The 26,640-nt window shown below is 39.8% G+C and overlaps 1 protein-coding gene across 1 annotated transcript in view; it reads left to right on the plus strand.

Annotated features, from left to right (window-relative positions):
• Positions 1-26,640, plus strand: part of spon1b (spondin 1b) — a 131,287-nt gene that overhangs the window by 39,635 nt on the left and 65,012 nt on the right. Inside the window, exons 4-6 of the mRNA XM_014413055.2 lie at positions 5,906-5,979; positions 6,945-7,058; positions 7,846-7,994. Of these exons, the coding sequence (XP_014268541.1) occupies positions 5,906-5,979; positions 6,945-7,058; positions 7,846-7,994 (337 nt within the window). The remainder of the gene's footprint in view (positions 1-5,905; positions 5,980-6,944; positions 7,059-7,845; positions 7,995-26,640) is intronic.

The following is a 26,640-nucleotide window of genomic DNA, read 5'->3' on the forward strand; positions in this document are numbered from 1 at the left end:
AAGGACTCCAGGAAGGGGATGAGGCCACAATTCATCTGCTTGCTCAGTGATGGCACGGGTCTGACTGCACTGAATCTGTTTGACAGCAGAGTTTAAACTCTTGTGTCCTGATTCTCTGAGAAACGAGAGAAAATGCTTTTTCACTGATTATAAAACTAGACTATTTAAAGTATGGCCAGCCTTTAAAAACACAGTTCTTGTTAACGTTGTGCTTCTCAGAATACTAAAACAAATACATTCATACAAAAAGAAATTGATCATTTCTAGATTGATTTTTGCTTTGCCTGCTGTGAGGCCCAAACATGTTGGTGGGTTTATTCAACCTTCACACTTGTCCCTGATTCCTGCTGGACTGTTTGACCTCACATGGGGTTTTGGACCCCCCTGTGTTTAGCCAGCACCACAGGCAGGAAGTGGTGAATCCTGACATCACAATAACTCCCCGTATTAACGACTTGTATTAACAAGTTTTCGGTATAGGCTGCTACAGCAATTAGATGGACTGCAAATAATTCCCATTCAGAAATTTATAGTAAAAAATGGTTTATATAGTTCCTTTTGGTTATTCCCTGAGTTCACCAGATCCACCATAGTGCAGTCAAGGATCGTCTTCAGTTACGATCCTCGCTGTAATGTGCTTCGTGTAACACACAGCTCAAAAACAACACTTAATTTCTCATTAATACAATGGGCATTTAAATTGGCCAGAGGTCCCCAAAAAACATAATGATGGCATTAGAGTTGTGGAGTTAAGTGTATGAAATGAACTTACCCACTTTGACATGCCCTCCAGCGTTTTTCTTACCCTTTAAATTACTAAGTTGAACTCAATTTACAGACACGTTTTTTGCTTTCACTTCCACTTTAAACAAACCAACAAATGCAGCCTTATATAATTAAAAATTTATTCCTGGTGCACCCAATGCGATTCATAGTCGCTTATCTGCAAACTGTAACATAATTACTCTTGTACAAAACGATGTTTCGTCAAACGTTTAATAAAAAAGAACAAGCACTGAATGGTTAATTCATATTTTTATGGATTCGCTCTCATCCTTGTTCATCAATTAACAGCTTCCTATTTGCAAACATAAATACATCATTATGTAACTTATGCCTTACATTTTATTGGATTGTTTCCTGCACATACACAGTTTTTGCTTATAGTTGAATAAATGCTCAGAGTAGAACTGAACAGGATAATTGATTCTTGATCTTTTCATCTAAGTTGAGTTTCCTCTCCTTACTTCTGTGTTGTTTGTTATTGTTCTATCGAGCATTTATCATGCAGTGAAATTGATATTTTTGTGTGAATAGTTGCACAGTTGTATGTATTGGTTTTGCCACCTGGGGCTCTCCCCACATGAATCGAAACAGCATACCAAAGATTCAGCGGGGAGCGCCAATGAAAGCCTCCCAGAAGAAGAGTGAGCAGACATTAGAAGTATGATTAATAAGAAACCTGAAGAGAAGAGAGATGAAGGAAAAGGAAATGCCAGACAGGAGTATAGAAGGCTGGAAACTGTAAAAATGCAGACTGTGTGCATCAGTGATTTTTTTTCTTCATTTTTTTGCTTAAAGGTCAGCGGATGTGTAACCCATAAGTAAAACTTTCTCACTAACAGAAATGCTCACTTCTGCAGTATTCACAAGTGCCAGTGTGGTGTTAGAATCATCTTTCAATGAGCCACACGGAAGGAAGAAGGCAGACTGCCCCTAATTTCAAAAGGTGTTGAACACAACCTGCACAAAGGTGACGTAAAAACCTGAGAACAAAGAAAAACCAAAGAAAAACAAGAGAAATGACAAATAGGAAGCCTGAACTAAACTCAATGGGGAATGCAAAAATAAGAGGTAGTTCAGTAGACAGCCTATGGGGCTGCAGAGAACGGACAAAAAACGCACTAGGAAGAGAAAGGTAATAAAGAAGAGGTGGATGCCCTAAACTTCAAAATAAAACTGGAAGTAGCCTGAAAGGGAGCCAAGAATGAACAAAGACCCAACATGGAAGACAAGAGAAAGGAAAAACCTTCAGCAACATAAAGGGAGAAAGAGACTGTTGATCATTAGAAAGGCTGTAACATAATTGCTGCAGGAGTCCAGACTTAAAAGGTCACTCCCATTAAAAAAAATTAAAATGTTTTATTCACGTAAAACGTATGACAAAGACTGACACTATTGTGCCACCTGCCTGTAAGGCGTGTTAATAATTGTGGTACGCAGAGAACAGCAGAACTACACGTGTTAACTAAACAGGTGACGTTGAAAAAATGTCATCATTCAGCTACCGACAGTAGTTTTAGCGTTTTGCATAAATTGTCCAGCAGATACGTTGCAACAGTTTTCATCCGGTGCCTATAGTGTGTATTCTACCATATAGCCCCTATTTGTACACTGCTGGAATGTTGTATTTGGTCATCTTTGACCTTTTTAGGACCAGCGGGAAAAGCAGCAACAGTGTTACAACTTGTTTCCACCCACACATCTCTAGTGCTCTTTTCTGAGCTTGCACTGGCCTGAAATTGACAAAATTTCGCAACTAAATTGAATAAACATGCAGACTTGATTGCACTGAAGATGTACGTCTAGTAGAGAGAGGATATTATAAAGTGAGGAAAGTGTAGCTGGAGGCAAGTTAAAATGTATCTTTTCATATTATCAGATATATTGTTGTTTATACATTTAACCAACTGATAATTAATGCCAGTCAAACTATTAACACATTTACTTTAAATCTGTCAAGGGCGCCTAAATAATAGTCAGCATATTTCACTTTTGTTTTTCAATTTCATGCCCAGGCAGTCAACCCGTGTTGCAGGGTATATTGCACCATTCAGCCTGTGTAAGATTTATAGGAGCAATATAACCGATAACTCCTACTTAATATCGCCCGTCCCTCCTCTGTCTCCACCGTCACTGTTGTTCAGCTCACTTTCTTTCGGTTTATGTCTCTCTACAATATGAGGTGGAGTTGCTGTGAAATTCCTGCTACTGTGAGACATTATTTAGGATAATAATGGGTGTATGCTGTGTAATTGCATAATATCTGCAGAACCTTAGGCTTCATGACTGAAGCTTGATTACCTCCGTGTGTAGGGGGGAAGCTTGTATAATTTCAGTCCCATAATGCACAATCAAGTTGGTTCATTTTCTCAGGACAATCTATGCAATCAACATGTGTTGCTTTTATGAGGTTCTTGATGTGTGTGATTTTTGGCCTTTGAAAATCATATTTGTGGGGCTGTGGGGGGATTTGAACACACACAAAACAAATCTTTTTTTGTTTTTCTCAAATTCTGCACCACTTCTCTGTGTCTGTGTTGAAGCCTTGCTGGACAGTACAAAACTATCCCTGGTTAGGAAGAGGTTAATGCAAAGCAGTAACATACCGTCCATTCGTTTTCTGCTAGACCTTTTTTTTAATGTATGAAAGAGGTATGAAAAATGGCTGCATTTAGTGTCAACGTTATGGATATCGAGTGGAAAGGTTAGAGGGAAAAATCCAAATCCCCAAATTGAAACCTGAATACCTACCTAACGAGCAGATATTAAAACCAAGACACTAAAATCAGACATTAAAGAAAAGACCCACAAACTTAATGCAAGTAATTACATTTTATAATTTAAAAGCCTCTGCATCCGATCGACACAATTTCCATTAAAATGTAGTCGTTCTGGGTTTTTTTTAGTCAGAGAAAAAATATGAAGCTTATAACTTATAACTAATCCAGTGATTTATTTTATGTGCAAGCAATACAAACATGAATTACTGAAAAAGCACTGCAAAGTCACAGGACTCAAGATCATCAAGGCAGTTCTCATTCTTTTTCCTGTCCTTCAAAATTTGACCAGGAAGATTTTCTGGTTTTCTGGCAGAGGAAGAAAATCAGAGTTACTGTAATCAAATATTTAAATGCAATTTGAAATTTGACATTGGTATTCATTACTCTGTACTTGTTAACAATGACCTTTTGTCAACAATATGCCTAATTATATATATTTTTTATTTATTTGCCTCTCAAGTCAAGGGTAGTGTGTCTTAAATGATGTGTCTCATTCTTTTTGACAACTGGTTCCTTCGAGTACATTTATTATATGTATGTAAAGCCATTGATGAGCAAAACTATAGTGATTTAGTTAATTATAAATAAAATTTATATAATACATAAACATTGTTTATTCAATTATCTGTTTGTCTGGAGAGATAATCAACCTTCTTATCCTCTCATAATAAAGATAAGAGATAAGATAAGATAGAACTTTATTAATCCCTCGGGTGGGTTCCTCTGGGAAATTCGACTTCCAAAAAAAGCACAGCAACGACCAAAGTTACAGTTACAGAACTGTTATATATATATACACACACACACACACACACACACACACACACACACACACACACACACACACACACACACACACACACACACACACACACACACACACACATATATATAAATACAGAGACAAATATAAATAAAATATACAAAGGGGATAAATAGAATAAATAGGAATAAAAAATAAAAATACAAGTGAATTGCACATTTCAAGTATTGAGTCTATTGCACTGTTGACTATTTACAAAAAGTATTGCACAAGGTATTGTACAGTGAGGTGAAGAGGCACTACAGCTTAGTTGTTCCCCCCTCCTTTGTCCTCCTGTTTCCCCTCCCTCTCCCCTCCAGAGAGGAGTTAAACAGTCTGATGGCGTGTGGGACAAAGGAGTTTTTAAGTCTGTTAGTTCTTGTCTTGGGGAGAAGCAACCTGTCACTGAAAACTACATAAAGCAGTTATGCTTCTTAACTTTTTGATATCTTTTTTTGGCTTTTTCTGGCAAGTTATGCTCTTTAGAAGGGTCTTGTGAATTATTCCAGTTAATGATCACCTTGGTCAGAACAGTTTCTTTAAAATGTCACTTGCAGGTTGTGTGAGAGCTTCGTTAACCATAACCATGTGTTGATCTGTTCTGACCTGTTCCTGCCTACGAAGATGTCCTTTTATGCTGCACTGAACCATTTCACAGACCAATAGTTTAGCTGTGTGAAAACACACCCAGTGTGAGATAGATGCCCTTCCAGAGACCAAGACATTGGAAAAGTAAGTTTAGCGAGTTTTATTGGGAAGAACAAGTTTATCAAGGATAAAACGTGTCTTAACTCGTAGTTTGCAAATGTAATGGCAGCAGCTTGGTGTTCGTGATAGTCAATTTTTCATCTATGAAAAGCTGTACTAAATATATAAGAGCATAGGAATGATTTCGAACTCTATATAACTGTTGCAAATCTATTGCAAAAGTGTTGTAAGACCATCATGCCTTAGTGTTCCTCCAACAATTTCTTCATCCTATTTTCCTGTCCTTTTCCTCAGCGATTCAATAGCAGTGCCAGAGCACACAGAGTTTTATCTGTGCAGTGTGAGTAATGCAGTTCCTTTCTCCTAAAGAGAAATGTAAATAGTACTGGTAAAACAGCCTATTTTCACTGGGGGAGTTTCATTTTCAGCCAGTATTAGCTCATAACTTAGAACCGGGCTTCATCTAAAATCCATGGAAAGATCTATATTCCTTCTCTGACTGTAATCCCTGCTCTCTCTTCTTCATGTCCATGGGCATGATTGCTGTGATACATTTCATATTGCAGCAGGATGACTGTATCATGGGGTTTGGAGAATAGGACGTTGCTCCTGTGAAAAGATGTGTACTCCCTGTCTAACCTCGGGGAGCCCATCACCCTCCCCCTTCCGCTGAAGATTAAATGGATCATGTAGTGGAAAAAACACTTCGGTCACCTATTAACCATCTACTACTCTTATTGCACTCCTCCCACAATCAAACTTTCTCTCTGTTTTCTTTCACTTTTCTTCTGCTTCTTTGCCTTTCTCACTACATGTCTCTCTGTGTCTCCAGGGCAAGTATTGTCCAGAAGAGAGTCATCTATTTCCAGGATGAAGGCTCTCTCACCGTTCAACTGTGCGAGAAAGGTAATAACAGCTGCCCATCCAGTCTTTCTTTTCATTCTTGATTGCGTATCATGTTGCTAGTGTCCTGTGCTCTACGTGTAGTTTACCCCCCCTCCGTCTTTGGAGCACATTACCTCCCTTTATTTCATACTATATTTAAAAAAATCTCAAACCAACAAAGCCAGCTGGGGAAAATTGTGAGGACAACAAATCCTGGATGTCATGGGAATTTAAATATTGCTTTCTGTTTCACTGCAGAGCCCAGCCACTGCTTTCATGCTACCTGTGATTTCATTGCAGAGAAAAATGGCACTCTAGCTTCCTAAAGCTCACAGCCAGCCTGATAAACACTGCGCTCTTGCGAGACAATAAGGCGTCAGGACTCTCTCAGCTCTGATGCACACATTTATTGTACAATAAAAAAAGAGAGCCTGGACGAGTGGTTTCTCAAACTTAATCTCAGGGGAATTTTACTTTCATAAAATCCTCCTTACCTCTCCGAAATCTAATTTTCCAGGCTATTATGCAAGCCAATCAAGCCGCCCTGTTTCAATTTGCTGACGTAAGTTAGGTCTTGTGAGTCATCCTGCTATAACTTAGTTGTCAAGTGAGGCTTTCTTTTTTTAATAATTTGGTGATTCATAAATATTCAAGAAATCCCCTTGACCTACCTTTGCAAAACAATGGTCCTGGGCAAAATCTGAATATTTATAAGCCTGAGTTAAAGCTAATGTGTCATTTTAATACCGGTTTATTCCGGGGATGTAATTTTGTGTCATTCTCGGTGATTCCAAATTGTCAGTTGCCAGGTAATTTATGCAGGTGTGCATTTATATCAAACCTTGCACGTTGGTGTGTCTGTTTGTTTACTCCAGAAATGTGTTTTTTAGGATTAATCAGGGCCCTGCGTCCCGATTAACCTTAAATTTTTACACCCGAGTGTCATTTTGTTTGTGCTGTCATCGTCGCATTCTGTCTCCTCGTAGAGGGTGAAGCTACACAAGCTCCTGCCATTGAGTGCTGTGCCTGTGGAACCGCCAAGTACAGACTCACCTTTTATGGAAACTGGTCGGAGAAAGTACATCCTAAAGATTATCCAAGTGAGTTCAGCTTCTCAACATCTTCTGACTGATGCATACATGTACACAGTGCACTGTGGTACCTGGAAATGCTCTGTAGGTCTGCATGAAAAATGTATAAAAGTATTGTAAGATGGCAGCGTGATGACAGAAACGATAAAAAAACTGTTTGATAATTTGACATTTTGACATTTTTTTAAGTTCAGCTCATAGTAAATAAATAAGTGAATAAATAGGTGGAAGGTGCTGGGTTTGAATCCAGTTTACATGTTCTGCTTGATAAAAATCACTTTTAGCTAGGTAGGTAGAATTAGCGCTTTCTTCATCTTGATGTCTGAAATGTGATTGATGTGTAGCCCAGATGGCAGCCACTGAGGATATGAAGTGTATAGCATTCCTATAACTCAGCTTTAGGATATGCTTGCCTTATACACTCACAACTTGGCAAGTGTAAGTACACTGGTATAGACACAACAAACAAGTCTGTGTTCTATGAAGGTTTAGATGACATATGTCTATATAGTATTTGGCTTATAAAGGTTTCCTTATAAAGGTAAATGACGAGATTTCACTAAGTCTCTGTACACAGTCCAACACATAACGCGTGTACAACTGTAACTTAACCAATTGTGGTAACTTCTGGTAACTGAAACTGCTAGTAGAAATAAATTAAAGATGTTAAACATGAGCACAGAGTCAGGATGAGTGAATGAAAGAACTGAAACAAAAGTTTTCTTTTAAAAAAATCATAAACATGTTGTCATAAGCTTCAGTGAGTTAAGAGTGTTCCTGACTTCCTGTGTTGTAGGACGTGCCAACCACTGGTCAGCTCTGATTGGTGCATCCCATTCCAGAAGTTATGTGCTGTGGGAGTACGGAGGCTATGCCAGTGAGGGAGTCCGTCAGGTGGCTGAGTTTGGCTCCCCCATCAAGATGGAAGAAGAGATTCGACAGAAGGTAGGATTACCATCATACGGATTCTCTGTGGGTTCTCACCCACTCCGTTTTTGAAGTGTCAGTGTTATTTTCCTATCTTTTCATATGATCCTTTCCCATCATGTTGGATTAAAAGTTCTAGTGGCACGACACATCAAAAGTATAAATAAAAACCACCAATTCTAGACCATAACAGTGTATATGGTATAATCATCATTTGAGGCGCTCAGGTTCGAGGGTTATTACAACATACTGTGAGATTAATGACAGGTTGCTCGAAGAACAAGCTGAAATATTGCTCACACACACCAACACGCACGCTGAGCAAACACGCATTTTCAAAGCTGCAGCTGATGAACGTGCAGCACCACAGTGACACTCCCATCTCCACATCATGTCTCGGCATTATTATCTATGATCTTTCTGCTTATTAAAACAGATGCATATTGACAGCTTTTAATGCTAGCCACTGCATGAAATCAGATTCCTTTGGAAACCATCAGCAAACTTCTTTTGACTGAACTATGCCTTTAGGGGATCGGATATTTTTGGAAGGCATTCACTGGATAGCACACTGGGAGGACGAGCTGTTGTCTCAGCTCTTCTTCTTCGTGTGTGCGTGTGGCAAAACTGAAACATAGCGCAGATAGAGAAGAGTGCATAACAGGACACAGCTGACAGGTTTGCTTGAGCATGTGTGTGTGTGTGTGTGTGTGTGTGTGTGTGTGTGTGTGTGTGTGTGTGTGTAACCCAAATGCTTGGATGTCTGTCAATATAATATATAATTTCCTATAGCTATATGCTGGACTACCAAAAGGCATTTTTTTCATACATTTATGTACTGCAATTCTTAAAGGAACAGTGATTTTTACATCTTGGGATTAGTCCCAGCAACTATAAGGTGGCGTGGAAGGATTCAACTGCAAATTGCATAGCTTCATCCTGAATTAGAATTCAACCTGCCGTCTATAAATGATATTCATTCATTCACTTGGAGTTTACTTGCTGCAATACGTGACTGAGAACTGCATTTCAGACATTTATAATCAGCACAAGACCTTATTTTTATCCTCAATTTTTCCATTCATCATGTAAAATCTTATATGGATGAATTTGTGAATAAAAGGTTCTGAAAACCAGCCTATAAAAGCCAAAATCTTTACCCAATCATATACAGACCAGATCATATTCAGACTTTTGTTTTTAGATTTTTTAGTTTCCGTTCTGATGACTCGTGCTTGTGTCTCTGCAGTCCACAGTGTTTCTGCTCTGTTGTGTCAAAACAAGTATTTAGCTTTGATTTAGTAAAGTATAGCTGAAATGTAGAAAAAGGGTAGTGTTTAGAAAAAAGACTTTTTAAATCACTGAATTTCTCAGAAATCAGGGGCTCTGTGGCTACAGCAGCAAAATTAAGCAAAAATTTGTGAATAAAATGTAGTTATTTGGAAGTTAGACTCTTTAATTACTCAAGAGATTCCTGGAGATTTCTTCCTGTTAAAAGGGAGTTTTTCCTTCCCACTGTTGCCAAACTGCATGCTGATAGGGGGTCATATGATTGTTGGGTTCTTCTCTGTATGTAGGGTTAAAAAGCAAATGCAAAAGTGTCTGATGAGTCCTTCTGCCTTACATGCTGGGACATTAAGGGTATTATTGGTCACAGACTTTCAAGCGCAAGAGAAAAGTAAAAGTTGAGTTCTTTTTATCTTATAACGTCAATAAAATTACATCATCTCGCTGCATCCCCCGCAGGGGTCCATCGACCACTCCTGGATGAACGAGTGCAGCAGCAGGTTGGGTCATTGTAAGGCACTAATGGTAACAAAGCCCAAAGGCTCCCTTGCAGGATCCTGCAAGCGCTGAACCCCCAGTCTAGATTAATTCTTCTTACCATGAAATTCCATTTAAGCTCCTGGTACAAGTAACTGTTGTGTTGGCTACACAGGTAGCTAACTGCTGCTGAATGTAAAGATTTAAAGTGGATTGCATGTGGTGGAAATCTGATACATTTGATTCTGACTCTGGTGAAAGGACCTAAAAATCTCGTTTTCCATTTCCCTGTTCTGTTTTTTATTTCTTATTTTGGTTGGGGAATATAGCCTCAGTTGCAGCGTCATTTGCCAATAATCATTATGCAGTAACAGAGGATGAGAAAACAGGATTAATGTTAAGAATATAACTTTATGTAATTATAACTAAAGTGCATTAAAGTTACATAAGCAATCCTGCTCTAAGGAGAATAGCTGGAGCCCATCGTTCTCTGTCCAGCACCACTACTATGAACACAATGCCCTTTCTTCCCCTTGCCTGCAATGCAGGTGTGACTGTTTAGGAATTTTGTGAAGGCTTCTCTTCGCAAAAAATGAATTAATAAATACAATTTTTAAATAATACAATGATATAGTTCTAGTTTATTTCAGCCGTTTCTTTCATTAATTCCTGTCTCCCTGTTTGCTTTCCAGAAATATAGAAGGAGCAAAGAGCTGATTTGTAAGACCTGATTATAGGATATTTCCAAACTTTAAGGGAATGTCAAACTGAATTTTCAGGTCTAAAGCACAGAATCACACGATGTACTGTGGAAACAAAATAAGGTTATAATAAACAGATGCCATAACAGGTAGACTGGGGAAAAATAAAATGATGTCAGTGATTGCACATAGCAAAAACGTTGGACTGCATTAAAAGAGCCTATTTTGCTGTATACCACTAACACTTTATAACGTGCATTTATTTTACACAGAAATATTCAATATAAATAGTATAAGCTCTCTTGTCCATCTCTCAAAAGAGCTGGCAGTCATTTTAGTTTACACAGTGTTTCAGTTTACATTAACATTAATGTTCAGTATGTTAGTGTGTTATAAAACTGTGATTACTGTGATAGTGCATTTTAGTCTTCTGTCTTCTGATTAAAATGTTACATTAATGTTGCTTGTGTGAACTGCTTTGACCTAAAGTATATGGATGTCTCTGCGTGTTTTCTTTCTGCCTCACGCTGTTTCTGTGGGCACTGATAGGTGCGTCCTGGCCATTTGCGAGGGAACAATAGCGTGGTGCTGGTGGGCTGTCAGTGTGGTGTGTGCCTGTCAGTTTAGGTTTGGGCTGTTGTGTGGAGACATTATAAGCTGACAGACAGCCCTAACTCCTCTCTTGGCTGGCTCTGTCTGTCTCTGGGGCTAATAACCACCCTGAGACAATGAAAACTTCAGCCTGTCTCATGGTAGAATGAGATGGCTTGATTGTGTACTGTAGACTGGAATGTTAGCTATTGAGCTGTTGGATGAAACAGCCCGATTGTACACTGGAATGTCAGCTATCAAGTTGCTGGACTTTGTACCAAGTCTTAAAAACTTTTTCTAATACGCCCATGATTCAAAAGGTTGTTTTTTTTTTTAATCGGTATGTCCTGTTCATGTGAAAATGTACTGTAGACCTGCAGTGTTTCAGTCTTTCAATATGCTAGGCTGGCTTATTTTTATTTATCTAAGATTTTTATATTCATATCCGTTAAGATACACTAAACCTATAACATATATAAGTTAAAAAATATATAAATACAGTATCAACCCAGTAGTTCAAAAATACAAAAAATGAAAATAGTCATATACAGTAAGAATATATTATAATTGTACTAGTAATGTATACTAGTAAATTTAATAATATGGTATAAATTTATGGAAATGTCATTTGGTTTCTGTACCTTTGTCTCTCATTTCTAAAGAGTTTAAAAGATCTGTAGAGTTATTTGGAGGAACAGATGCTAAATGCCTTTATTTACAGTGTTAACACAAAGCTGACATTTCCACTTGGATTTAAAAGTGTTTCCATACTTGTGTTATATGATTCAGTGAATTCAGGAACACATTATCAACATTTTCTTTATTTTGCCTTCCCCAAATGATGACTTGCCTTTGTTAGCTGGTCTTTCAAGCATGCAGTGGTTGAAGTTGCAGTGTGTTACACTTTGTTGACTGCCCATGGTCCATATCATCATCCTGTTTGAAAGCTACTTTTGCGCTGTTTTGGACTGGCAGCGTGTCAGTCGTATCCTGCTCCTCATCCAGTGTGAGCTTGGATAGCTGAGACAGAGCGGCTACACTACTTCAATAAGTGGCAGTGAAACGGATATTTATGTATTGTACAGTATTTAAAATTGATTCCAAAGGAAAAGTCCACAATATGTGCTGAATGCCAAGTGTCTGTTTCTGGTTTTTGCTTTTGTCAGCATCACAAACCTAAATCTGAAGTGCTGTAAACAGCAAATCATCAGCAAATGATCAGGATCTGGTACAGTTTTTTGTTTTTTTTTGGAAAACTTCTAACGCTCTCATTTATATGTGCACTGACTAAGATGAATTTTTATGTAGTTTTAAATGCACCTACTGACTGCCTCAAAATAGCAGCTTGAAATGTGTTTTGATGTTACACTGACGCATAAGAGGGAGAATGGCACCTCTTTCATGTTGCTCTTTTGTTGTTGTACTTTGCTTGAGGTTGTCGATTCGCTAGTTTTTAATCATAAGCCAAGTCAGCCCATTTTTACACTGCTAGAGATGTTGATGAAAAGAAAGAACATCTGCTTTACTCAGCTTGGAACGGAATTTTGTGATACTGGCGTTTACTATACATGTTAAACTGCAGATAAGTATGAATGACATTTTTCCTTCTTTTCAGTTTGAAAGAATGATTTCATATCCTAGTAATATCCTAAAGGTGAACGGTAAAGAGTAAATTGCTATGGACAGTAAACTGATGATTTTGAGTTTGTTGCATGAGCTGTGTTCCAGATACAGCATCCTTGGCCCCTCAACAATCCTGGCCTTTATTGACATGACACCATCACACAGTTGCTGCAACTTTTCTGTAAATCTTCCATATCATCCATGAGGAGCTCTATTGAATAGAGATCTGGTGACTGTGGGAGCCATTTGAATACAGTGACCTCATTGTCCAAAGAACCAGTCTGAGATGCTTTGAGCTTTGCGACATGGCACATTATCCTGCTTGAAGCTGCAATCTCAAAAAATGTGCTTGGTACCAAAATACCAATACCACACAGGGCCCTGTGCTTTGTTATTTTAAGCTGGGTTATGTATAGTTGGGTATCTGTTTCAAAAATATATATTAGTTAACTTTCCAAGGTTTCAGGCACAAGAAAAGTAAAACACAGATACACACATACACATTTTTCTTTCAATTCGCTGGGGCATTAAGGTTCAGACTGGGTGAACATCGAAGTGGCTGCTGTAAAGGTGGGAAGCCGACATGGGTCAGTAATCCCTGTCTTAGCTGAGAATCCCAACCATCCAGAGGAGCAATCAGCTGTGGTGATGTGTGGACAAAGCCTTAAGACCAACCTCTCCATCGCAGCGCCAGCCAATGCTCCCCATCTAACAAACGCCTAAGCCCGGCACAAGACAAGCAGACTGGCAGACAGAGACACAGACAGGCCGGGGAGGGGAGATGAGACCTCAGGGCTCTCACTGTGATGATGTACCTACAAGCCAGAACATCTCTGTCAGAAAGGTGCTGCAGCAGAAGACGTCATATACTCTATTAGAAAGTAATGACATGAGATTTAATAACCTATTGAAAGTTAAACACAGGGTTTTCTGTACATAAACATTTAGATGCTAAATATGATGTTGACAGAGCCGCGTGTGTCGCATTACAAAAGAGTGAACAGCTGTGACATTTTTTCACAAGGCCTCTGCGTTCATTAAAGACACGACTTACAACAGTCCTCTCCTGCTTGGTCAAGCTGAACTTGCCGATCTTGCCGTCCGTCCTCCTCCTGCACCTGGCATCCACTCCCGTTTGCACAAATGCCTTGCGGGCGCAGCCCAACATGCATGAGCCTGTGGAAAATTTGCTCATATCACAGTGCACATAGAGCATTATATTGCAGATTTAAACATGCCAGTAACCTCAAGTGCTGTTGGCAGTTTACTGAAGTTAATAAGCTGCAGACCTTTTATAGTACCTGTAATCCTACGACTACACTCAGGTAGAGTTTAAAGGATTTTATTCAAATTTTTTAAAACTGCCATTCCATTGTTTGTTTAATCAGCATCATTAGCAATATTAGGATATATTTAATGCAAGTTGAAGGAATTTAATTGGTAACACATGCGAATCACCATAAGGTAGAGCTGGGCGATAGAACGATAACGATATCTATTGCGAAATAACTTTTTCTCGATAGAAAAATTAAACTATTGCGATAGACCTCACCGCTCTTGTCCTCTTAAAAAAAAAAAAAAAGAACAGCCAATCCAAATTAAGTAGCAACCAATCAAAGCCGCAGCGTCACGTCACGTGACTTGCTACGTACAGCACAAGTGCCAAGCCGCACATGTGTATTTGTTTGGGAAGCAGCCAGCCGCCGTGCCGCCCGGGTAATGGAGGAAATGAGTGTGCCGACTAGAGAAAAATCAACCGAGAATGTGACCGAAGGTTACCGAAGAGAAAACAGATGATGGTTCCAACGCCGGAGAGATTGTCGAACGGAAGAGCCATAGAAGTTCCGTAGTGTGAAGTTATTTCGGCTATTTCAAGTCTGACAAAAAACAGAGTAGCGTGCACTGTAAATTGTGCCGAAAGCAAGTCTGGAAATACAATAAACCGGTGCATGCTCAGTCTCTCACTGGAAGCGCTAATTCGCCATTTGGCTTTTGTTTTAAGTAACTGTTAAAACTGTTTGAAAAGCTAAGCTATACAACAAGGAGAGATTGAGAATTTCCTTTTAGTTCTCAGTTTATTTGATATTGACAAAAGTTAGTCAATTTTGTCTGTTCTTCTGTAAAACAAACTAAGATTTATTTTTAGAATTAATATTTTGTTTCCAAGTAGAATTGACAATTTAGTAGTCTGTTTCGTTTGTTCTATTTTGAAACTTAAACGCTTTAGCGGCTGCCTTTTGTGTAGTTTGCAATATTTGCCTTTATTTATCTGAAAAAGTCTCATGTTCCTTAAGTACATCTACCCTGTTGAACTTATTATGGGAAATAAATATTTAAATAAAAACAAGCTGCTGATTATTTCACATTTTACTTGTGAGCAACGGCACATTTAAATCTTACAAATATAGTTATTTGGCTTATATCGTGATAGATATCGTTATCGCCTGCCTGAAATGAAAAAAACATATTGTGAAATGAAAAAATCTTATATCGCCCAGCTCTGTAGTTCCACAGCACAATGTGTTTAATACAGATGTGTGTATAACTACATTTTACCTGGTCTGACTACTTGTATTGCAAATGTTTGTTGTGATTAATGCATTGAATTAGAACACTTTCACAAAACCTGCTGCCTACATTACAAACGATGCAATCTGGGAACCCATTATCGGTCACCTGCTGACTTTGCTTCTGGGGACGCTGGACAATATTTCAGGGCTTTTGGTGTGGCAAGCACACGCGTTGCTGGCACTCTCTCACTGTTAGTGGATGCAGAAACATTTTTTAAAGCTAAAAAGTTATCCATTCCTTCTTTTGTACTTCACACAGACTGTTTATGTGGATGCAACATAATCAAAGGTGATTTACAAAATGCTTCTTAGACTACAACACGAATTAAGAAACGTTGAAGTATAAAAGAATCATATGTTCATATGTTGATAGATGGTTATCAAGATTATCAAAACGCAATTCACCTGGCAAAATGTGAAATCCCTGAAATTCAGGGGTGCTGTGCTACCGTCAGCTGTTGTATCCTTTTAGCGGTAAAGCACAGATGCAGTGTTTGCTTTGGAGTGATGATGGGAACATGGAATCTCTGGGCTTTGTGAGGGCTTGGGCTTGTTTAAAGCTCGATGGGATTGAGATCTGGAGACTAGATTAGCACCTTGTGTTTTTTGTTGATTTTTCTCATTCATAAATTAACCAGCAAGTTTCCACTGTGATGGGGTATGTTATCCTAATGGGAGAGCTCACTGCTAAGGGGAATTGCCACTGTAATGACAACATGCTCTGCTCATGCTGGCTACAGAGACATTAGTTGAGGAATGAGGTCTGCAGCAAACTTTAGGTGGGTGATGCATTTGAAAGTGACATCCAGACAAAGGGTCCAAGTTTTCCCAGCAGAACATGGCATTGTAATGAGATAATGCATATCCATTTTGGGGTTTCTGGAGGTCTTGAGCTCGGAGGCTAGAGGCGGGATTCACCCTTATTATGGGCGAACACAGTGCAGGCTCCAGGAAAATATGCAGACTCCACACAGGCCCCACTGAGCCACTGGGTTTGGACCTCCTTACTGTCGGGAAACAGTGATAATCACTGCACAGTGTAATCCCATGTCAGGTAGTTTTAATCTGATCAGTGTGTGTTTTTAATGTTGACGTTTCGCTTATGGTTTGGCTGTTTTAAATCCTGTTTAAAGACGTGGAATCTTCTTATTGGCAAGTTGTATGGGGCAGCTTATTAAATATGCTACAAATTCTTGATCATCCACAAATGATTCCTAAATAACCTTTGGTGCCACCACTGCGATAATAATGCTAAGTGTCTGGTTTTTACTTTAGTGAACTAAAGTGAAAATCACTCATGTCAGCAGGTTAAGAGCAGACAAGTATGAGAGATTTTTGTCCCTTTGGGACCCAAAAGTATGTTTTAATGTCACCACTCTCCAACTCAAGAAACAAAATTACACGCCGCATTTAATTATTGATTGGTTTCAAATGTCACATGAGGCAGAGAGTTTATAACCATCACATGAATGGAGGTTGTAAAATGTAAAGTGCTGCTGGCCAGGGATTACGTTCTCATCCTTGTTAATGCCACAGCTCACGATAGAGGACACAAAAAAAACCTGCAGCTACCTGATTTATTACTTCCACTGAAATGCCACGTACTCTCAACCAGCTGTGATCACGTCAAGATCAGACAGAGAAATGTCAAGAGCTGCTGGCCAACAAGAAATTTGTATCAACTTTAAAATGAAGAAGTGTTGGTCACATTTTAATTACCTTAATTTCGTTCTTTGCCTTAATGGTGATTTTACTTGTACACTCCAGCTTACCTCTGAAAGGATTTGTGAATCGCAATCTTCTTCTTTCCGCATGCATTGCTCAGCAAGCGCTTCAGGGCACTGTGTGTTATGACTACAGCTGTTGTTGTGGAAACCATTTTTTTGTTCAGCTTTTAGCACTGTAGGCAGCAGCCAGAATCCATGTTTTTTTTTTTTTCCTTTTAAAACAGGGACACAAAGGAGGCAGGGGTATAAAGAGAGGTGGACAGAGGTGGTCACAGACACAGGTTTTCGCTCCAAACGTTGCCCTGAGCCATAGACCTGACCATTTACTGCCCTGAGCTACTACCTATCAGATCTCCCTGGGGAAAACTGCATCTGACATTTTCTCTGCCCAAAGTGACGCTTTTAAAATCTCACTTTCACAAAAAGTTTGAAATGTGTCACAGTGACCTCTGTGCCACAGAGGATGGTCATGGCAAGAGGTTTGTGGCTTTCTGCTGCTAGTCTGAACCTATTTTCATTATTTCATTTCATTAGGAATTGCCTTTATTAATATCTATTTTCTTTTTTTCCCCATTCCCTCTTCAAAGTGGAAAAACTTTAGTTCCTTAAGTTACTTATCTTATACTTTTATCTTCTGTCTCGCTTTTTGTTTCTCTTTGCAGTTTCTTTTTTGTCCACTTTGTTCAAAATTTAATTATTAAATTTTTTCATCCATCCTTAAAACATGTCAGGAAATTTTATACTTTTTTTTGAAAGTTCAGTTTAAATACAATTTAAATTTTTTTATTATCAGTTTACAAAAACAGTGATCTCATGGTGCTTTATATTGTAGGTTAAAAGTCTTTCTGTTGCGAGGAAGAAGTCCCTTTTAACAGGAAGAGACCTCTGGCAAAACCAGTATCAGAGAGGGTGAAAAGTTGGGATGGAGTGGGGGAAAGGGAATGCTGACCTGCTGTAAAAGGTTACTTTCTTCCTTTGCTATTTCAGCTTTTCCAACTCTGATGTTAAAAGCAGGGACGTGCAGAGAGGTTTAAAGGGGCGGGTGCTCAAAGTTAAAAAGGGGCACATTGAACCATGCTGAATAACAACAACACACATTCATCAAGAATCTAATATGGGAAGGGCAGGGCTGTGTTGATCTGAGACTGTAGACATTAAAAAGTCCACAGGAGAGATGGTAGCTGATTAAACAAGTGTCATGAGATAATAACAAAATGCAAAGATTGGTGACAGCGCTTGGAACCATAAGGCAACGAAAAACTGTGACATAAACTCGGCTCTGCCTGTGAATCACTCTTTGCTTCTCTTCTTCCTTCCTTCCCATCATTTCATATATCACTCTCCACTTGCTGTCTATCTGAGAACAAGGCACAACTTGCTATTGCAATAAACTATAATCTAATTATCCACACCTAACAACTCTTGCACTTAATCTATAATAAAATGATGACAGAAAAATGTTATAGCCCTGCCTTTAGTAGCCTCATACAGCTCCTACTGTTTCCTCCTCATGTCCTTACCAGCCATGTCTGCACAATGTTATATCATGAGTAATATTTTTTTAAATCCAGCTAAATAAAACACACACATGCACACACAGTGACATTTTAGACCTTCTTCAGAATACTGTATATACTATGGGCATCCTTACATTATTATTTATTACTAGAGCTACAATAATAAAGCAATGAGGAGGGGGAAGTAATAAATATGAAATAATGTATTTATGATGATTCCATTTGTTTCACTATACACTCTGTGCAGGGCAAAGCTTATTACATTTTTAAACTGTAGAGATACAATCATTTTACTGCTGTAAAATCCAACTTTTGTCTTATTTAAAATATAAATCTAATATAATCTGCTTCTTAATGTATGTTCTTTAAAATACAGCGTGTGTTTTTTAATATATTATAATTATAATAATTATTATGTGGACATGCATATTAGATCGTTTTTTAGTGAAATATAATCCCTCCAGAAAGGCAGGAAATGCCCAGAAACTTACTTTAAAACTAAATATGTTCCCTAAAACGGTGACAGAGCTACAGACCCATGACAGCCAGGTAGCCAGCAGCTATGACCAGCACTACTTGTGCAGTTAATAAAAGGACAGGTAATGTTTGTCGCGCTGTTGCACACACAGCACGCTCATTTGTTTCAGTTCGTCAGTTGCAACAAGACAGCTTACCAACGTGTACGTAATAAGCTAATACTCCTGGGTGCTACACACTACAGTGTACGCTGTACACCTACTTACTGGTTTTGTCGCATCAGTCTGTGTCTCTGAGTTAACTTGTGTTTCTCCTACAGCTCCGGACCGCAAAAAATGCGCGTGCTCTTTGTGAACTCGTTCCCGGCTCGTAACCAGCGCGTTCTGCCGTCGAGGGCGATCATTGGTTAAATGTGATCATGTGACTGATGCAAGCCAGATCCTTTTATTTAGCAAAACTATGATTAATAGTTAAATATTATTGTTGAGGGGCACAGACAGGACTCCGCACGCACACACACATAAAAAAAATAAAAAAATAAATAAAAAAAATTTAAAAGTTGCCTCAACAAAAGGGCACTTTGGGCACTCATCAGGAAAGGGGCGGGTGCTCAAGCCCCTCTAGCCCCCCCCTCTGCACGTCCCTGGTTAAAAGCCCGACCTCACAAGTACTACTGTTGTGTATTGAGTGAGAAAAAACTTAGCTGATCAAAATTAGCAGGCTTATAAGAATAAAAAATAAGAAAGAAAAGTTAAGAAAAGTTGTTTGTACAAAGGGTAACAAAGGCCATTAGATGTTGTTCACAAAGCAACCATGGGAGCCCAAATCTGTCAAGAGACTGACGACCATTTTTCAAGAAATTTAAGAGGAAAAGCTGTTGCTAATGATTGGGTCATAGACTCGGTTCTAATAAATAATTAAAATATTTGTATTTTTTATTTTTGGGAAATTAACATGTTTTAAGCCATTTTTATGTGTTAGTTTCTTTTCCATGTCCCAGTCGCCAGTCTTGGCGACCAGTGACGAGGCCTCCACTCCTGGCCGCCACCCGGCACACAATGCACTCAACCCCTAAGGCCCCTCCTGCGGGTGGCCTGCAGGAGGATGGGCTCCCATGATACAAGCAGAAGAAATTAGCTTTCTCCGAAGGGTGGCTGGCCTCTCACTTAGAGATAGGGTGAGAAGTGTCACATATGACTGTGTGGCCACTACCAGCTCCACCACCATCATCAAGTTTGCTGACGACACCGTCGTGGTGGGCCTGATCTCTGATAACAACGAGACGGCCTACCTGAAGGAGATTAGGAATCTGGAGAACTGGTGCCAGAGGAACAACCTCCTTCTAAACGTCAGTAAGACAAAGGAGCTGATAGTGGACTTCAGCACTAAGCAGGAGAGGAACTACCAGACCCCCGTCATCAACGAGTGCCCAGTGGAGAGAGTGGACAGCTTCAAATACCTCGGAGTTCACATCACGCAGGACCTGTCATGGTCCTGTCACATCAACACCGTGGTGAAAAAGGCCCGTCAGCGTCTCTACCACCTCAGACGCTTGAGAGACTTCCAACTGCCCTCCAAGGTTCTCAGGAACTTTTACTCATGCACCATAGAGAGCATCCTGGCGGGAAACATCTTAACCTGGTTCGGGAACAGCACCATGCAGGACAGACGAGCTCTACAGAGGGTTGTGCGGTCAGCTGAGCGCACCATCCGCTCCGAGCTCCCTGACCTGCACTCAATCTACAGCAGGCGGTGCTGGACCAAGGCCAGGAAGATCGTGAAGGACCTCAGCCATCCCAACAACAGACTGTTCTCTCTGTTGAGGTCAGGAAAGCGATTCCGCTCCCTGAAGACCAACACAGAGAGACTGAGGAGGAGCTTCTTCCCGCAGGCGATACGGTCTCTCAATCACACCACCACACAGTACTGACCCACACATATGGTTCTTACACACACACTGGACTTTCTGGACTTTGTTTTTGCACAACACTGGTCACTATATTCTTCATTTCCGGTTAATACTTGTACAGCTGCTGTTATTGTGTATATATTTATTTATATTTAGATTTCTTCATACATTCTTATATAGTTCTATATTGTGTATTGTGTATTTTGTTGTACAGTTATTTTATTTTCAACTTTAATTTATATATTTTATCTTATTCTTCCCAGTTAAATTTACCCTTCATTCTAATTTGTGTTGTACAGTTATTTCATTTTTAACCTTAATTTATATTTTATTCCTTCCTAGTTAAATTTACCCTTTTTAATTTTTCATATTTATTTCCTATCTTATTCATAGCCTTTTCCTTTTTTGTTTTCTTTAGGTCACGAGCAGTTGTCCAAGCATTTCACTACATATCGTACTGTGTATGACTGTGTACGTGACAAATAAAATTTGAATTTGATTTGATTTGAAGTTCAGCCATCTGGGAGGGGCTCAGAGTAAAGCCGCTGCTCCTCCACATCGAAAGGAGCCAGTTGAAGTGGTTCGGGCATCTGATAAGGATGCCTCCTAGGCGCCTCCTGGGTGAGGTGTCCTGGTCATGTCCCACCGGGAGGAGGCGCCGGGGCAGACCCAGGACACGCTGGAGAGATTATATCTCTCGGCTGGCCTGGGAACGCCTTGGTGTTCCCCCGGACAAGCTGGAAGAGGTGGCTGGGAGAGGGAGAGGGCTTCTCTGTTTAGCAGTCTACAGATTTTATGTGTTGGAGATGCATTATAGCATGACAGTAAAGTCCAAACTATTTCCAGACCACGGACAGCTATCCGTCTATAAAAGTGAAGGTAATATGCTAACCTGCTCCATAGCCAGTCCACAATGGTAGTGCAGAGCTCGAGGAAAATGACCCAGCAGCCAAACAGTGTAATATAATAGTAACAACCAAAGCTTCACTTTCAACAGGTAAGAGAAGCAGAGCTGTACAGGCTTGAATGTTGTAGAGGAAATGTTGCCCTTTTCTGCAGTAGAATTGTTGCTGCTATCTTTCTGCTGCCTCTCACCAACGTTGCTGCCGGCTCTGTGATAGAATTCAATACATAAAGTCAAACTGAAAAAGATGTCACATAATGAGCAGTGTAGCAAATGAATTTCTAGAGGAACTAAAGAAGTTCATTAATTATTGTTTTTTTTTTTTTCATGTAGCGTATTTATTTACAAAGGGTAATCTCAGTGTTCCTGGAACAGGCCATGACCTTAAATTTGAATGTCATCTTTTAATTGAATAAACTCAAAAAGGCTTTGTGGCTTCCTATTTTTATTCTATTTTCTCAGCTTGTCTTTTTTTATAATGTTACTGTTTCTTCTCGGGATTTTTGCTTCCTTTTCGCCCGTTCATTTTCTTCAAACACCTCACTGCCTAACTGACTGGCATCCCCTCCCAAACACCCAAAAATTTTTTCCTTTTTCTCATGCTCTTATGAGCATGATCAATCAATCAAAGGCATATGCTACATTCCTTTTATGTAAAGCACACAGCATTTACGTGCAATAAAATGTGCATCCAATGTCTTATCGGTTTTCCAGTTTCTTGACATTCTCATCCTAATGTCAGTACTTTTTTTTCTTGCTTTTTCCTTTCTCTGTAATCTCATAGTGTTTGCATTATCTCTCCCTGCTTTGAAGGTCCTTATTTCAGAGAGAATGTCAGAGAAAGAGGGTGGGGGGTAAGATGAAGATGAATAGACAGAGAGGGAGAAGAGGACCAAGAACTCCATCCTTCACTTTCCTCTCTCTCTGCAAAACACTTCACAGGAAATTGCTACAGACGTGCCACTAGACAGAAGGACAGATAGGCAGGCACGCATGCACTCACACACAAAACCACTCCCTACATCTTTATTGCTTCCCATAGAAGTCAGGAGCGCACCGCTGAATAAAGAGAGACAACGCAAGGCGCTCGGAGAGTGCTCCAAAGCTCTCCTTCCATTCCTTTCTCGTTGCTGACATCTGTCACATTTAGAAGCGAGGAAGTAATGCTAAGTGATGTACTTTCTCTGCATGTTCACAAACCGTGACGCGTTGACAAAATGTTTTGTCAACTCGTCACAGCCTCTAAACTCCATTGAGAGAACTGTCTTTTGGCTCTGCTCAAAAGGCCTCAGTGGGGAAGTGAAAGCTCTCACCTGTGAGGGTACCACGCAAACACTCACATGTGAGGGTAAGTAGTTGTTGTGAATACACGTCATCTGTTTCACATCGTGTGGTCCTTTCAGGGAAACGGGTGATAGGCAGCTGGTCAAGCCTTCCAGGTACAGCGTTTCTTGATGGAGACATTGGATAATTCAGTTTTTATTACAAGATTGTTTTTCATTGTAGTAGGACTCTCACCTTGATATCTCTTGGTGTCTTGGACGAATTCGCGCTGCTGCCGTACACCACACTGATAATTCACACATTTTCTCTGCCTCCAGGCAGCTTCTTTCTTTAGTCAGATACATATCATCCTCAGTAAAATACAACTAGAATATCTTCTCCTTTTATCCCCAGTACTGCTGCTCTAGAGAAAACAATGCTTAGCTTGTGTATTTTTTATAGTTTAGACATTTTATTTCACGCACTTTATCACCTCATGCATGTTTGTGCTGTATGTGCTCTTTACTGGGTGTTGGGGTGATTTGACAGCAGGTTACTGTGAAGGGTGTTGTCAGCTGCACTATCTTTGGACTTCATTTGTCTGTGAGAGCAGGAAGAGGCTGGAAAAATGAGAGACAGCTCAACCCAGTGTTGGCTGTATGTGTGTCTGTGTGTGTGTGACTTTTCCTCTGCATGTATCTTGATTTGTGAACTCGTGGGAGTAATATTATGGATCTTGCGTTAGGTTTGTTAAGTTAGAGAGCAGCCGATAACAATAGGACGCACACACAGATGCACACATCGTGTTCACAGAGTCAGTCCTGGGGGATTTTTGAAAAGCTTTTGGTGGCTGACAGACAGACAATGTCTCTCAACTGGCTCTAATTGGCTGAGAGTTGCAGGAGGGAGACAACTGGACGAATGAAGTGGGGACGGTGACAGGCAAGACACATCCTCCCTAGTTTTAAAAATTATTTCATGTCAATCTCACTCATGCATCAGTGTGTAATACCAATTAATGACTGCATCTGGCATCTCTCGTCTTTTTGTTTCCTCCTTATACTGACTGTGGAATAATCTTGTTAATATTAAACACAGATCCTTGTCTTCGTAGTGAGGAGCCGGCTTCTTCGAGGTAGCGTGGCATGTGAAGTGAATGAGAGGATGAGAACAGTGTTTCTTTTTTCAGGGTGTTTCTCTCAGACAGCACAATCTGACAATTTGTTTTTACTATAAAAATGTTCATACGTTTGGAGGAAGTCGTTTATTAAAAGCCTCCTTTTTGCATCAGCTGATTCATTTTAAATCCAATATTTTAGTTTGGCAGAGACTTGATTTCCACTGATGGCAACATGAGGCTGCAAAGCAACACCTGTTGACTGTCTGAAGGTTCTCTGTCATCCAGGTCATCGTAGTCTAAGGAGCTTGGAAAGAAAAGCATCTGGACTTTCACCTCTCACCTGAGAAACTTCTTCAGTTCTAAGAGCAACTGGTGGAGAGTCCCAAATTTTAAGCCCTACGTGAGTGTCCCCCAAGAGGGTCATGGGCCCCCTATTGATCCTCTACCTAATCACACGAGCCAAGGTGTAAAAATCGGAGTGAAAATGGGTATTGACTGCAATCCCGAAAAGTTGATTTTGTTCATCTGGACGTAGCGTTTTCAGTGGGAGAAGCATTTCATCACTCATCCAAGTGACTTCTTCAGTCTCAGCTGGTTGCAGGTTTCCCTGACCTTATAAACAGTACATTTGTACAATGACTGAAAGGTCAGTTCTGTGATCATTAATATGCATTAATATGCAGATTGTCAAGACCATTGATCATCATTGATCAATGGTCATGAGTCCCATTCACAGAGAGTTGGGGAATGGCTGCAATCACAGCATTGTAAGATGGTGAAAGATGTACCCTTTGGCCCCGTCCTCAGTAGTTCACAGATGTTTTTCCCTTTTCACGTCGTCTCCTTGACTCTCTGCTCAAACCAGCGTTCCTCCCTGTCCAGGATGTGTACATCCTCGTCATTGAAAGAGTGTCCACTGGCCTGCGGGTGTAAATAGACTGCAGCGTACTGGCCTGACGAGGTGGCTCTTCTGTGTTGTGTCATCTACTTTGCCAGAGGTTGTTTGGTTTCCCCGATGTATAAATCCTGGCAATCCTCCTGGCACTTAACAGCGTACACTATGTTACTCTGTTTGTGTTGGAGGACCCGATCCTTGGGGTGGGCTGATTTTTGGGGCACCATTTTTTTGGGGTTTGAAAGCCACAGGTACGCAGTGTTTCATGTGTCTCAGCTGTTTCGATACTCCTGACACATACGGGCTCACTATGGTGGACCGACACATCAAGTTCACCATGGAGGATATATGAAAAATGACAGGCTAGCATTCTTAGACTGTGAGATTTCCTGTGATGGGGATTTCCTGCAATATAAAAATGCTCAAGTTAACCCTGCAGAAAAGACTTTCTAGAGTCCAGGGCAAAAATACAGTTTTGGTCAGTTTGAGCTAATTTCCCCCTTCACAACGACTGTAGCGTGTGACCTTTCAGGCTTAAAATTACACGCGCTGCCAATTCGATTAACTCGTGTGCTTATCAAACCTGCCAGATGTTCACTAGGCCTCACTTCTACTAATTTGAGTCATTGACCTGGACTCTAACATTAAAAAGCCGATCAAAGACAAATGCAAATAAATAATTTGCATTTTTTTAAAATACTTTCCTCTCTGATTGAGGCAATCTGATGTACCATTCGGTCTGCTTTGAAAAATGTGTCTCCATCACAGCTTCATCACTTTCGGGTTGGAATATTAGGAATACTTTTTAATGTAGCTGCCTGTCTCTTTTCAGTTATGTCTATAGACTGTTCCCTGCCCATTACATCACATCTCTGCTGGTGTGTTGTTTTGAAATGACAACACTTTATTCATTTATATGACAGTGCCTTGTTTCTTATGGATACATGGGCCCCTCTTTGCTGTACTCAGTCCCTCACCTGTCTTGAAATTGTCTACATTCAGCACAAATGTTACTTTTTTCTGTCACTCGTCTATCTCAATGGTAAAAATACAGTTTGTACACCTACAACATCTCTGAAGTTAGACCCAACTGCACCATCCGGGTTTAAGCTTTTTAAAGTTTCAGAGCTGCACAGTGAGTAATACATCTTAGTTCATTTAGCTCTAGTGTAGTTGCAGCACTTTCAGACATTTATCAAAACTCTAACACATTTATTCAGCTTACTGTCCTCCACCCACAAGCGTGTGCACGTTATAGCACCTCAGTTGAAACTTGCTGAGTTCACAGCAACACTGTTGGGTGTAAATTGAAACAAAAGAAATCGAATCATAAGCTCTGTTGTATTCTTCCCAATATTTAGATTCAATGTTCTGTGTAGTAAACAAATGTTTGTACGAACTTGAGAGAATTAAAAAAATTCAATTACAGCTACTCAAGCAAAATGTGCTTGCAGTTATATTTAACACGTGGGCTATCAACAATACTGTGATTTAAACTGGCTGTGTTTTATCTGTGTAGGTGGGATGTAATTATGTGTTTTTGAATACGCGAAAACATCAATGTGTTTGCATGCTGATTTTAGCATTTAGCTCAAGCTACAGC

This window comes from Maylandia zebra, linkage group LG7 (genome assembly GCF_041146795.1).
Source record: "Maylandia zebra isolate NMK-2024a linkage group LG7, Mzebra_GT3a, whole genome shotgun sequence".
NCBI classification, from domain to species: Eukaryota; Metazoa; Chordata; class Actinopteri; order Cichliformes; family Cichlidae; genus Maylandia; species Maylandia zebra.